The sequence below is a fragment of the Rousettus aegyptiacus genome, unplaced genomic scaffold, assembly GCF_014176215.1.
Source record: "Rousettus aegyptiacus isolate mRouAeg1 unplaced genomic scaffold, mRouAeg1.p scaffold_m13_p_13, whole genome shotgun sequence".
In the NCBI taxonomy this organism is placed as follows: Eukaryota; Metazoa; Chordata; class Mammalia; order Chiroptera; family Pteropodidae; genus Rousettus; species Rousettus aegyptiacus.
Window position 1 is genome coordinate 12,991,064 of NW_023416288.1, and position 15,012 is coordinate 13,006,075.

General features: G+C 35.7%; 1 protein-coding gene across 7 annotated transcripts in view; it reads left to right on the plus strand.

Annotated features, from left to right (window-relative positions):
• The window catches only part of DMTF1 (cyclin D binding myb like transcription factor 1), a 50,626-nt gene that overhangs the window by 17,556 nt on the left and 18,058 nt on the right, over window positions 1–15,012 (plus strand). For 5 of the 7 annotated variants that reach the window (XM_016148031.2, XM_016148035.2, XM_016148034.2 and 2 more), the window contains 3 exons: window positions 6,841–6,935; window positions 10,417–10,531; window positions 11,268–11,344. In XM_016148031.2, coding sequence (XP_016003517.1) covers window positions 6,841–6,935; window positions 10,417–10,531; window positions 11,268–11,344 — 287 coding nt within the window. The remainder of the gene's footprint in view (window positions 1–6,840; window positions 6,936–10,416; window positions 10,532–11,267; window positions 11,345–15,012) is intronic. The other 2 variants (XM_016148037.2, XM_036230310.1) reach the window with 1 other exon arrangement.

Here is a 15,012-nt window from a genome sequence, read left to right on the forward strand (position 1 = left end):
ATAATTACTGTTTTGATTTTCTTTGACTAAATACCCAGAAGTGCAATTGCTGGGTCAAAAGGTATATTCATTTTTAATTTTTTGAGAAACCTGCAGACTCTTCCATAATGGCAGTAGCAGTTGGTGATCCCACCAACAGCGTATGAGGGTTCGCTTTTCTCCACATCCTCACCAACACTTGTTCTTTGATTTATTGATGATAACCATTCTCACATGTGAGGTGATATCTCATTGTGGTTTTAATTTAAATTTTTCTGATGATTCAGTGACCTTGAGAATATTTTCATATGTCTATTGGCCATCTGTACTTCCTCTTTGAAGAAGCATCTACTCAAGTCTTCTACCCATTTGTTAATTGGATTTTTGGGGGGTTTTTTGTTGTTGAGTTGTATGAGTTCTTTATGTATTTTGGATATTGACCCCTTATCAGATGTATCATAAGTGAATATTTTCTTCCATTCAGTCAGTTTTCTTTTTGTTTTGTTGATGGGTTCCTTTGCTCTACAAAAACTTTTTAGTTTGATGTAGTCCCATTTGTTTATTTTTTCTTTTGTTTCCTTTGCCCAAGGAGATACATCTGAAAAGAAATTACTAGTAGCAATATCAGAGACATTACTGCCTATGTTTTCTACTAGAAGTTTTATGGTTTGGGGTCTTACATTTAAGTTTTAATCCATTTTGAGTCTATTCTTATATACAACGTGAGAAGGTAGTCCAGTTTCATTTTTTTGCATGTATCTGTCCAACTTTTCCAACACCATTTATTGAAGAGACTGTCTTTATTCCATTGCATATTCTTGCCTCCTGTAATATATTAAATGAGTATATAGAGTTAGATTTATTTCTGGGCTTTCTATTCTGTTCCATTGATAAATACATCTGTTTTTATGCCAGTATCATGTTGTTTTGATCACTGTAACCTTGTAGTATAGTTTGATATCAGGTAGTGTGATACCTCCAACTTTGTTTATCTTTCTTAAGACTACTATGGCTATTTGGAATCTTTTAGCGTTTGACATAAGTTTTGGAAGTATTTGTTCTAGCTCTTTGAAAAATGCCACTGGTATTTTGATAGGGATTTCATTGAATTTATAGATTGCTTTGGGTAGTATGTCCATTTTAATGATGTTGATCCTTCCTACCCATGAGCATGGTATATGCTTCCATTTATTTTTATCTTTTTCAATTTCTTTTTTCAATTACTTATGCTTTTCTGAGAACAGATCTTTTACCTCCTTGGTTACTTTGATTCTCAGGTATTTTATTGTTTCTGATGCAATTGTATAAATGGGATTGTTTTTCTTAATTTCTCTTTCTGAACGCTCATCATTAGTGTATAAAAATGCGACTAACTTCTGAATATTAATTTGTATCCTGCTACTTTACTGAAATTATTGATCAGTTCTAAGAGTTTTTTGGTAGAATCTTTAGGGTTCTCTGTATATAGTATTATGTCATTGCAAATAATGAGAGTTCTACTTCTTCCTTTCCAATGTGGATGCCTTTTATTTCTCTTTTATTTCTATTGCTATTTTTAGGACTTACAATACAATGTTAAACAGAAGTAGTGAAAGTAGGCATCCTTGTCTTATTCCTGATCTTAAGGAAAGCACTTTTAGCCTTTCCCCATTGAGTATGATGGTAGCTGTAGCTTTGTCATATATTGTCTTTATTATGTTGAGGTATGTTCCCCTCTATTTCCATTTTGCTGAGAGATTTTATCGTAAGTGGATGCTGGATTTTGTCAAATGCTTTGCTGCATCTATCTATATGATTATATGATTTTTATCTTTCAATTTGTTAATGCTGTGTATCACAATAATTGATTTGTAGATATTTTATCAACCTTGCATCCCAGGAATAAGTCCAACTTGATCATGGTGTATGATATTTTTAATGTATTGCTGAACTAGGTTTGCTAATATTTTGTTGAGGATTTTTGCATCAATATTCATAAGAGATATCAGCCTATAGTTTTCTTTTTTTATAATGTCATCTGGTTTTGGAATCAAGGTAATGGTGGCCTCATAAAAGGAGTTAAGGAACGTTCCCTCTTAAATTTTCTGGAAGAAAATTGAGAAGAATAGATGTTAATTCTTTGAATGTTTGGTCAAAATTCACCTCTGAAGCCACTTGGTCCAGGACTTTTGTTTTTGGGGAGTTTTTTGATTACTGATTCCATTTTGTTGGTGGTAATCAGTCAGTTCAAATTCTTTGATTCTTGACTCAATCTTGGGAGATTGTATGTTTCTAGGAACGTACCTGTTTTTTCCAGATTGTCCAATTTCTTGTCATATAATTATATAATTGCTTGTACTATTTTCTTATGATCCTTGGTATTTTTGTGGAGTCCATAGTTACTTCTCCTCTTTCATGTCGGATTTTATTTATTTGAGTCCCCTCTCTTTTTTCCTTGATGAGTCTGGTTAAGGGTTTATCAGTTTTGTTTATCCTTTCAAAGAATGAGATCTTGGTTTCATTAATCTTTTGTATTTTTCTAGACTATTTTGTTTATTTCTGCTCTAATTTTTATTATTTCCTTTGCTGTTCTTTTTCCAGTTCTTTTAAGTGTAAGGTTAGATTGTTTATTTGAGTTTTTTCTTGTTTCTTGAGGTAGGCCTGTACTGCTGTGAATTTCCATATTAGGACTGCTTTCTCTGTGTCCCATAGATTTTGAGTCATATTTTCATTTTCATTTGTCTCTACTTTCATTTGTCTCTACGTACATTTTGATTTCTTCCTTGATCTCATTGTTAACCTATTCATTGTTTAGTAGAATGTTGTTTAGCTTTCATGTGTTTGTGTATTTTCCAGTTTTTTTCTTATTTCATACCGTCGTGATCAGAGAAGACAGTTGATGTGATTTCAGTCTTCTTAAATTTATTAATATTTGTGTTATGGCCTAACATGTGGTCTATCTTGGAAAATGTTCTGTGTACACTTGAGAAGAATGTATATTTTGCTGCTTTGGAGTGAAATGCTCTGAAAATACCTATTAAATCAATCTGTGTGTCTTTTAGGCCCATTGTTTCCTTGTTGATTTTCTGTCTGGAATATCTGTTCATATGTGTCAGTGGGGCATTAAAGTCTCCTACTATGAGAGTATTACTGTTGATCTCTCCTTTCATGTCAGTAATTGCCTTGTTTGTAGGTACTCCTATGTTGGGTGCATATATATTTACTAGGGTTATATCCTCTTGTTGTAGCAATTCTTTTATCATCATGTAATGCCCTTCTTCGTCTCTTATATAGCCTCCGTTTTAAAGTCTTTTTTGTCTGATATAAGTATTGCTACCCTGGCTCTCCCCCCCCCCCCCCCACCATTTGCTGAAATATCTTCTTCCATTTCTTTACTTTAAGCGTTTGTCATTTGATCTGAAGTGGGTACCTTATAGACGGCATATGCATGGGTCTTGTTTTCTTATCTATTTGGCTACCCTATCTTTTGATTGGAGCACTTAATCCATTTACATGTAAAGTGATTATTGATAGATTCATAATTACTGCCATTTTATTCCTATTTCTTTGTTCACCCCCTTCTTTTTTTTATTTACAGAAGTCTCTTTAACATTTCTTATAATACTGGATTGTTAGTGATGAATTCTTTAAGCTTTTCCCTGCCTGGGAAACTCTTTATCTCACCTTCCATTTTAATTTAAAACCTTACTGTGTAGAGTATTCGTGGTTGTAGATTTCTGTTTTTCATAACTTCAAATATTTATTGCCAGTCCCTTCTGGCCTACAAAGTTTCCACTGAAAAACCAGCAGACATTTTTATGGGGATACCCTTGTAAGTAACTAACTTCCTTTCTCTGGCTGCTTTTAAGGTTCTTTCTTTGCTTTTGACCTTTGACATTTTAACTGTGATGTGTCTTGGTATAGGTCTGTTTGAATTCCTCTTGTTTGAGACTTTTTGTACTTCCTGGACTTGTGTGTCTAATTCCTTTGCCAGGATAAGGAAGTTTTCTATAATTTCTTCAAATAGATTTTCAATCCCTTGCTCTCTCTCACTCTTTTCTTCTTCTGGTACTCCTGTGATGCAGATACTGTTACGCTTCATGTTGTCCCAGAGGTCTCTTAAATTATCCTCTTTTTATTTCTTTTTTCTGTTCCGATTGGGTGTTTTCTGCTACCTTGTATTCCAGGTCGCTGATTCGACTTTCTGCTTCATCCAATCAACTGCTGAATCTTTCTAATGTATTCGTTTCAGTTATCATATTCTTCATTTCTGTGTGGTTCTATTTTGTGGTTTCTATGTCCTTTTTTCTCTTACTCTCTCTTTCTCTCTGTTGAGGTTCTCATTGAACTCATCCATTCTCCCTCTAAATCATTGAGCATTCTTACAACCATTATCTTGAATTCTGTCTCTGGTAGGTTGCTTGCCTTCATTTCATTTAGCTTATTTTCTGGAGTGTTTCCTCCTATTTCATTTGTGGCATGTTTCTTTCCTTTCTTATTTTATTAGTTTCTCTGCATTAAGAAGATTTGTTTCATCTCTCAGCCTTGGCCAGATGGCCTTATGTGGAAGGTGTCACCTATGGCCCAGTGGCACACTCTTCCTGATCCCCTGTGCTGGGGTCTCTGGACATGATCTTTGTGTGGGTTGTGTATGATCTGTTGTAGCTAAGCCTGTGCTAGTGTTAGTATATAAGTGAATAGGATTAACGCTAGGGCTGGATGAATGTGGGAATTGGCTGTGCCCACAGGGATGAGTTGCTGTGTGGGGGCTGACCCCACTGAGTGGGATTTGCCCTAGCAGACTTGTGTACTTATTGAGACCACCCTTTGTATGTACCACTTCTGAGACTAGTCTGGAGTTGCTTTGTTTTGGTCTAGTGCCAACTTCAAAGTGCGTTGGTTTACTAGGAGGGGCTCCCCAGTAGGCCAAAGTTAGCTGCTGCCTTTGATTGCTCGGGGCTACCTGGTGAGAGCTACAAAGCAATCCGGAGATGGTTGCTACCTATGCTAGATCTATAGGCAAGTGGCAGAGACAATGCTGCAGGCCACAGTCTGGTTACCCCGATTACCGGGCCTGGGGCATTTTTGTAGACGAACCAATGCTCCTCAAGGCTTGAGACTGCCTGTCATTTGCCCATAACACTCCATAACTGGAGGAGCCTCTGGGTGATATGTGCATTGGGTGGTGCAGGGGCCTGGGAATCACCTGGTTATAGAGTAAATTTCCCCCTGCCACTGCAGTGTCGGTTTACATGCCTACACTGTCTCTGTGGTTCCCTGTACAAGTATCAGATTGCAGAAAGGGCAGCCACTGCCCACCTCAGGCATGCTCACACCTAAGATCTGTTCAAGGCTTACTGAAGCTCATGGGCATGGCTTTGTGGCCCGCCACCATAAGCTTCTCCTGGTTGCATGGGCCTTGCATGGGCCACACAAACTGAGCGCTATTGTTTGCTGTTGAATTCATGTCCCAAGGAAAGCATAGGATGGACTGGGTTGCCTGTGAACAGCCTTGCCACAAATAATTTGTGGGTTAGGTGGGGTAGTGCCTCAGTGAGACAGAGGGCTGTCAAGCCTACACAGCACCAGATTTGCTGCCCGCTCTGAAACCACGGGCTCCCACAAACATCACATATCACTGCAAGACCTACTGCCATCTGGGATCTGGGATCTGCCCAAGTGATATTGTATTGTGCTGGTAGCGGTGATCTCGTCCTCACTGTTTTCCCTGAAATTTGCTCACTGCGCTAACCGAGGTGTGTTGCCTGCACAGAATGCACAACTCCAAACAGGGGCAGGACAGGGGTTGCTGCTTGTCAATAATGGTCCTTGGGTACTTTGTAGATTGGATAGGGCAGGATTTCAGGGAGACAAGGGCTATCAAGCCAGTACAGCCTCAGTTTTGCTGCAACTTCTGTGTCCGAGCATTGCCGCTGTAGTCACAGATCCCAGTGAGACACAGACCCCTGCGACCCACCCACCCCAAGTGATATTGCAGCTCTGCAAGCAGCAGTGGTGTCTTCTCGTATTGATTTCCCCTAAAATGCATCCATAATGCTAGATGAGGTCTGCTGCCTGCACCAAATGTTGGGCCCTGGAAAGGGGCAGGGTGGGGCAGCCGCCTGTTGACAAATCTGCCTTGGGCAATATAGGATGGATAGAGCAGACTGATCTTGGGCCAGTGCAGCTTCAGAATTGGCCATGCAGGGGGCAGATCTGCACAAGCAAGCTGGTACTGGACTATAGACCGCCTCATAAGGGGTTCCCAAATAAGGAACAATGGCGACTGTCTGTATAGCCCTCGTTCCAGCTCCAGGTAATGCAGTCTTTCCATGTACAAATCTGGCCCAAGCCTCCTTTCCACATCCAGTGCCCTGTGTGAATGTCCATGGGCAAGAGAGCCTGTGCGTGGGCCCTTTAAAGGGGCTTCTGGGATTTCACTCTCCTTCTGTCTCACCCAGATGGCCAGAATCACCTTTGATTTTTATAGTCAGATTTTTTGAGAACTCCTCTTCTCTGGACTGGGGAGCCCCCATATCGGGCAAGGACTCTGCTCTCTTTCAGGGGGCTTTCTGCAGCCTGGCTCCCATCCCTATGCTCTACTACCACCTGTGGGTACAGGTCCAGCCCAATTCGTGACTTTGCCCTTCCTACTGCCTTTGATGTAGCTCCTTCTTTATATGATCAGACCGTACACATTACGATCAGCTGGACCTCAGATGACTCTCCATGTTATTTTATAATTTGGTTGTAATTTTAATGTGGACCTGACAGGAGGCAAACTCTGCTTTTACCTAGTCCATCATCCTCTCATAGATTTTTTTAAAAATAATTATGAGCTGCCATTATTATTCTGAGGTTGAACTGTTCTTTTTCTTGAAGTTTCAGAAAATGATCAGAGCTTTGAGGTGACCATGACCGCAACCACAGAGGTGGCAGATGATGAGATTACTGAGGGTACTGTGACACAGATCCAGGTATAGTAAGTCTTTTTTATTAGCTACAAGAGGGCTCTCCTTGACATATACCTTAAGTGATAAAATGGCACAGACATGTTTGTCTGACAAAGTAGCAAGCACAAAATTGAGGTAAGACTTATTACTTCATTCGGGTTTCTAAATCCCCACATATGTAAGTCTCAGAATTATAAGCAAAGTCTTTTAAATGTAATTCCCTGTAGAGTGGTTCACGTCTTTTAAAACAGGTGATGCATGTGCTTCTTGATATGGAGTGATCTCACTTGAGCTGTTAAATAACTTTAAGTTTTATCTTTCCCATTATATTAGATATTGATTGGAATATAAAGCTTTTTGAGATAGTTTTACCCAGCAGATATCTGTAGTAACTGATTTAGAAAGGCTATGTGTATTTATTCTATATTACTGGAAACTAGTCATTTCAACAGGTTTTAGTTATAAAAGTTGTAATTGTGGTAGTTCCTTTTGTTGCCTGTAGGACTATATACATTTTATTATGTGTTTAGAAGTTGGCTAATAATCAGTCTTACTGTTTTCCTCTTATGTGAACTTCTTTGTCAAGTTATTTCTGCCAAAAGTAATTGGAATTCTTTGCTCTTAGCCTGAAGCTTAAATCTGTTTTATGTATAAATTTATCTCTGGTAGATTGCGCCTTTCTTTTTAGTAGCGTGTCCTTTTGCTTCATCTCTTTATTTAATAAAATATTTTTGAAGTAGACAGTAGAGACATTGTACCATTATTTTTCTTATATGAAGCATCATAGTGACCCTTGTTCAGTTAAGTATGATAGTTATAAGTTGATATGTAACATCAAGGACTAAAGACATCTCAAGTAGATGCACTGTGAACCTTCTCCGATAGGTAGCTTCAAAGTAGTTCCAAATGACTGAGTCTGTGATATGCTCCATACAGTTTTGAGACAGGCTGGAGATGCTCATAATTTAACCTTGCGTATCAGTGGGTGATTTGGACAGGAATTTTTTCTAAGCCCTCTGAAGCAATAGAGCACATCCTTTCTTAAAAATGGGGCTTGTCAAATTCACTTCAGGTTCAAAGACTAGTTTCACTTCCATTTCATTTCAGCACAGTAAAAATAGCTGTATACATAAATATGATTTGGTTTACAACCTAGTTAGAACATTGAGCAGTGGCAATGTTAGACAAGTTCTAGGCTTGTTTTGTTTGAGTTATTTCTGGAGTTAATGAGTTATAATTTAATACTAGCCTCTTGGTTTGTTATTACCATTTTAGTGAATGAAAAACTTTTAATAATTCTGAATATATGTTTAATAAGATTAACATTAAGTCATGAACAAAAGTCAGCATAGTTAAAAGTTCAGAAATACTCTACTTTTTTGCTGTCCTTTGTTAAACCAGATGTAGCTATTTTACATAGTTCAGTAGTTAATGTATTATATCTCATTCTAGTAATGGGACTAGCTTGAAAGATAATTAGAAACTAAAAAAAAACAAATATATACAGTACTTTGTGGTTGCAACAGGTATTTGTTGGGTGAAATACTTCTAAGCCTTGTATGAATTATAAACATGAAACTGTACAACTAATTTAAAAACCCAACAGCATATTAAATACTGAGTAATTTTAAAAGATTTATGCATAAAGTAGAGGAAAATGCAGGTAAAATACTATAAAACTTATTAATACCTACATTAAGTATAGATACCCTTCACTATAGATATTACTAAGTCTCCTGCTGTGTTCACTTAACTCATTTGTTATTGACAGTGTTGGATATTACTGTTAAAATATAATTATTTGCCTCATTAGATAGCTATTTACATATTTAGCATTATATGACTTAAGTAATGATTGTAACTCTTCATCAGGAGAGTTTATGCCATAATGCATTAAATATTTGTCCAAAGATGGCAGTAATTCAGCATGACAGGTTTATTCCTAAGGTTCATAGAGTGCACTTTGCTGTATATTTAGACTCACTTTGAGAAATGTTGATTTAATACATTTAACCAGCTGATTAAGATAAGAGAATATCATCTCAGGACAGCATTTTCTACATTGTATTTCTTAAAAGTGGGTATTATATGTATCAGAGTCTTTTGATAGCTTTGTGAATCACCTTCTGTGTCAAATGTGATAGAATTATGATCTTAAGAATACAAGAGGCCTTAGACATCATCTATCTAGTGTTCGTTTCGATTCTCAGCTTTATAATAGCCTCTAGGTCTTTAAAAGAAAAATATCTAAAATGTATGGCACATAAATACAGGGTTATAAAACTTTTCATACTTGTTCAGTGATTTCTAGCTTTTTGCCCATGGATTTTTAAAAAACGCATTTTTAAATATAATATATTCATTACCACTGGATATTAAAGTAAAGCAGGTGACAATAGAAGTATGGTTTTTCCTCTCAATGTGCTTTGGTTGTTCATTGACAGCTTTTCTTTCCAAGTGATAATTGGTTTTATTTCCTCCTGAAGTTTGAATTCATTTCTTTTTTTGCTTATTGAGTAAATAGACCAGTCTTTGTTAGGATTACCCCCAGCCAGTGAGTGATACAGCTTAGCAGTTGATTCAGTCCAGTGACTGCACTGGGTTGAGTGATCACTAGGCATGTGACTCTCCCCTTATCCTTGTCTGCCTGTGATAGGCTCCTGGCTGATAAAATAGCACTGTAAGCATATCTTCCTCACACTGTAGCTCTGTTTAGCCCACAGCCAACTCTTAAAAGCAGAATTTTCAAGATTAGGTACATCATTAAAAATATACTCAATGATAGTTGCATAAATGTACTAAAAGGCACTGAATTTTACATACTTTCAAGGCTAAATTTTATGTATGTGAATTATGCCTCACTAAAGCTTATTTTTTAACTACACATTTCTCAATAAAGACTGCTTTAGCTGCAATAATAATAATCGTAAGTACCATATAGTCATTTGAGAAGAAGCTATATTAATGAGGATAGGAGTCAGCTCTAGAGGTTGGCCAAAACAAAATTGTCAGTAAACAGTAAGCAGACCATGATTTTGGAATAATGTTTTTTGATTTACCCTGTTAATCCTTTAAATTTAACAAGAGATTACATTACATATGACTAGGCAGCAAACTACATGTGAGGACATAAACAATCAATCATAATACTCAGCCCCATCATTTCCATTTTAGAGCTCATTTTACATATATAAATATACAAATAATTGGATATCCTATATTGATTTAAATACTTAATAGAATCTTAGCCAATATTAGCCAATAAAACAAGTCACTGGTAGAGTTACTTGTTTAAATGAAGGTCATATTTTATTAATGTAGATAATTTTGTTTTCATATTGCCATAATAAAAACAGCAAGAAAATGTCTTTCTATAAATATATTTTAATATATTTAAAATAACTAAATCTTATATTACTATATTAGAGTTTTTTAATGGCTTCGCATTACAAAGAGAGAAATCAGGTTGGGTATTAAATTAAGTTGACTTTGTTTTAACTTTAAGATTCTACAGAATGAGCAACTAGATGAAATATCTCCTTTGGGTAATGAGGAAGTTTCAGCAGTTAGCCAAGCATGGTTTACGACTAAAGAAGATAAGGATTCTCTGACTAACAAAGGTAAGGTATATTGTGAAATTTAGTGTCTAATGGGGAAAAAAAGGAGGCAAAAAGAGCCGTAGTCATCAGGATTCTGAGTTGAACTTTATAATTGTGATTAAGTAGTTATAGTAAGTGAGCTCTTCTAAATGAATTAAATGTAGCTATACATGACTGAGACTATGAAACAAACATTTGCTTTTCAATAATTGATCATTTTTCTGATATGAAGTAAATTTTGTCTTATTCTGAGCAAATGCCTTGGTGGCATTTATTAGACAGTACAGTTATTGCTTATGGGAATACGAAGTCATGTCTTTTCAAAGGCCTACTTTGGTCCAATAAGTGGCTTACAGGCTTACTGTCACAGTGTTTATAGTGCTGCTATGTTCATAAAGATTGCTAAGAAACTGCTACAGGAAAATAGGGGTTGTGTATATGCCACTCTGTAGTAAGGAAAGGAAGCAAAAGTAAGTAAACTGATTGTTTTTAACTACTGTGAATTCTCATTTAGAATATATTATTCATTTGCTATCTAGCATATTGTGTTTACCTTACCCTAGAATTTTATGTACATCTTGTTTTGCCCATAAAATTCATTTTTCATTGGATTTCATCAGCACATTTGAGCTTTTCTAATACTTATATGTCTTTTTAGCAGTCCTATACTGCCGAAAGGATATGAGAGGTATGTTTTATCTTTAGTATTTTATTCCTCTAAGGAATAACATGTCTATAACATTGGTTTCTTTTATAGGACACAAATGGAAGCAGGGGATGTGGTCCAAGGAAGAAATTGATATTTTGATGAACAATATTGAACGCTATCTAAAGGTATCTTATGGCATATTTTTTTTGTTTCTGTACTAATTTGTTCACTGCCAATTGCAAACATACCAAAGGCGCATATTTATACTTAAGAGCTTTTCAATAATTTGTGTAATGGATAACTAGCTAAAATTGCAGCTTAATAATTTTAAAGTGTATGATTATAGCATATTTTTAAATGAATTTTGAATTCTCAGTTTTAAATAGCTTTACTGTTTTAATTAACCACCCTGAAGTTTAGACAAAAATCTTAATAGCCTCTCAGAACCTTAAAGCCCTGCTTTTAAAGCAGCCTATAAATTAGTTTATTTTAGGTTTGTATTGTCTAAAGCAGTAGTCCCCAACCTTTTTGGCACCAGGAACCAGTGCTTCTATGAGAATTTAACACCTCATGATCTGAGGTAGAACTGAGGCAGTGATACTAGCACTGGGAAGCGGCTGCAAATATAGATGATGCTTCATTCGCTCGCCGACCACTCATTCCTGCTGTGCAGCCCAGTTCCTAACAGGCCACAGACTTTTACCAGTCCATGGCTTGGGGGTTGGGGACCCCTGGTCTAAAGCCTAAAATGTGCTTCTTTGAATGAACTTGTGATATACTAGCCTTTCCTTTTAAAAAAAAAAAAAATCAAAAATTTAGTTCATTTTCAAATTTGGAGCTATTTTCTGGTAATTTTGTCATCCCCTTTGTTAAATGCCTGTTGAACACAGTATTTTTGAGGCACTGGAAGTACAACTTGCCTTAACATGATTTCGAAAAGCAACAATCCATTTGGGAATCCTGAAAACAGATAAAGAATGATACAAGGCTTTGTACCATGTGAGCGCTACATGCTGTAAATTCTGCATGAGATCAGAAAAGGAAGAGTTTATTCTCAGGTTTAGGACAGTTGTGAAAAACATTTAGAAGAGCAAGAATTTAAGCTGAGTCTTTAAAAAGGGAGTAGAACTTAGACTAAAATAGAACTGAAGGGAACAACTTGAGTAAATGCCGAGCACCAAGGAATCAGAGTCAAACCCAGACCACCACATTAACTCCTTTAATTTGAACCAAAATAAGTAGCCTGCAGAAACTAGCATTTGAAGTCCATACTGAAGAATTAGAACTCTGCCCTACATGAGATGAGAAAGACTGGTACCTTAGTTAAGAGAGAGAGGTTGGCGAGTAAATCTGTGCTCTTCTCAGGAAAATATTCAGAGGCTTGCTGTCCCAGAAATGGAGTTAGATTCAAATAGTGTGTCTTCAAAATGTAGGCCATTAACAGTGTTTGGGAATGGGAGGTATACGGTATTTATTTAACTATTCTGCTATTGTTTGATACTTAGATTATTTATAATTCTTCACTACTTCACTATTATATATTGCTGCCTAGAATATCCATATTCTTAAGCTTAATTTTAAGCTGCATCCTTCCCAAGCTAAGCTTCATAAACTATTAAGAGTTAAAACCTTCATTCTTTCTTAACTGTTTCAATAGTTAAATTCAGTGGCCATTAAAAATGTATCCAGAAGTGTATTAGTTGGCTGCTGGTCATATAAAACTGGAAGAATGCATGGGTTTAGATAATGCAGTAATGAGTAAGAACACTGAACTTTGAGAATTAAGCAGCTAGTTTCTTTTCTAGGGGATTGGAGATGATCTCCAAGGTCCCTTCCCACTATTTGATTAAAGGGAATAGACATGATTAAAATTTGAGACTTTTTAGATGACCATTTTAGTTGACCAGATGAGCGTACTAAGAGGACTTTGTTAGTGGTGGAAATACAATTGGCAGGGAAAGCGCAGATAAGCAAATAGTCTCTTAAGGAAACCTGGTGACTGGATGTTGGGGGAGAAGGAAAATGGGGAGTCGTAATTACTTAAGAGTTTTCATTTTGAGTGATTGGGAGACTGATGATAGGAGTGGCAGAAATAGGAAATGACCAAAAAGATGTACTGACCATGGAAAAAGATCATTTATACCCATCCCTTAATTTACACAGTATTTTTTTTACAAGAGTTTTTTTTGTATGCAGTAAATATGCCCTCTCTCCCTTTGGACAGACTCGTTATATGCAGTTTACATTTGCAGGGTCTCATTTTACATGATTCTTTTTCATTTCCATTATCGGCCATTACTCTTTCTAAAAAACAGTAGCTTAATTCAGCAACATACAGAGAACTAATACTAACTCGCAATTATTAATGATCTTCCTATTAATTGGATGGTAAATAAAAAGGCCGGGGTGACTACTACTAATGTGTTTCAGGATTGGTTTTACAAATTTTTTTGTAGAAGCTGAAAATTATATGAAAGAAAAATGTCTTTCTTTTAAAATATTTTTAGATAAGTAACTTGGTCATCCACACAATTAGAACATCTAAATATGAAAGTTGTATATTTGCCACCAAATGAAACTTTCTTGATCCAACCTTATGATCAAGGCATTATTTCCACCTTTAGGATTAATTATATAAAACAGAATTTTAATGATATTTTTAATAAACTTGAAGATAAGGAATCACAGTTACAGAACGCTTGAATAAATACACAATTTTAAGTTGTATCAAGAATATTGCTTTAGCTTTGAGTAACATAAAGCTGTCAATTTTAAACGCTTACTGGAAAGCTATATGGCCAGAAGTGGTTGTACCAGGGAATGTGGTTTCAACAACTAAAGAGGGATTGAGTGGCATTATTAATTTATTAAATTAATTTCAATAAGAAGGCTCTGACAATTCGAAATAGATATTAACTAATTACTAGTTGATCACAAATTAACTGATAATGAATTAATTCACCTACTTTCTGAAGTCCAGCCTGCCAATGAATAGGGCAGTGACCTTCAACCAGTTTCAGAAAATATTTACGAAGCTCTTCAATTGGCCACAAAACTGGAAACTCCAATTCTAGATATTGATCCAAATATCCAGTAAGCCTTAAAATTTTGAAAAGATTTTTTTAAATGTTACAGTGAATATTGAAGGATTTTTTAAAACTTACCAAAAGATAGGGTTGGAAAAAGATCATCCAAAAAACATAAACATAAATAATGAAACTAAAGTAGTACTTCCAAATATTTTGAGCGATGAAAATAGTGACTTTGTACCAGTTAAAAAGCAAAGGTTGATTGCTATAGATCGCAGTACAGATACCGACAGCAAATAAAATTTATTTTGGTTTCCCTCAATTTTCATTAGCATTTTTTTGTGTGTGAAAATATGTGAAATAAATATTTTTATGACTTACATTGGCTTATTTCTTTAGTGGTTTTTTTCCCGTGCCAGTGGACTCTGAACATGGTTTTCTTCCACATGAAAAAAATGATATGTGGAATGGATAATCCATATAAATTGAGGGACGATTGTATTTGGTTTTGATTTTTGATCATGGTTGTTATTACATGGTGCTCTTCTAAGAAGGAGCCATTTTAAACTAATTAGATGTACTATGGGTAAAAGGATAAATGAAAATAACTGCTACAGACAAAACAAAAAAATGCAGAACCTTTTTATCTCATTATATAGTCATTCCACAACACAGTGCCTTGCATGTAGGTAGGTGCCCAGTAAATATTTAGATTTAATTGTTTACAAAATTGAAATTGCATAAACAAAAGAATTTTAGAAAAGATTTTAAAATTTAGAAACTTTCTGCTGGTAAGTTATTACAGACTTCATACATTAAAAAGA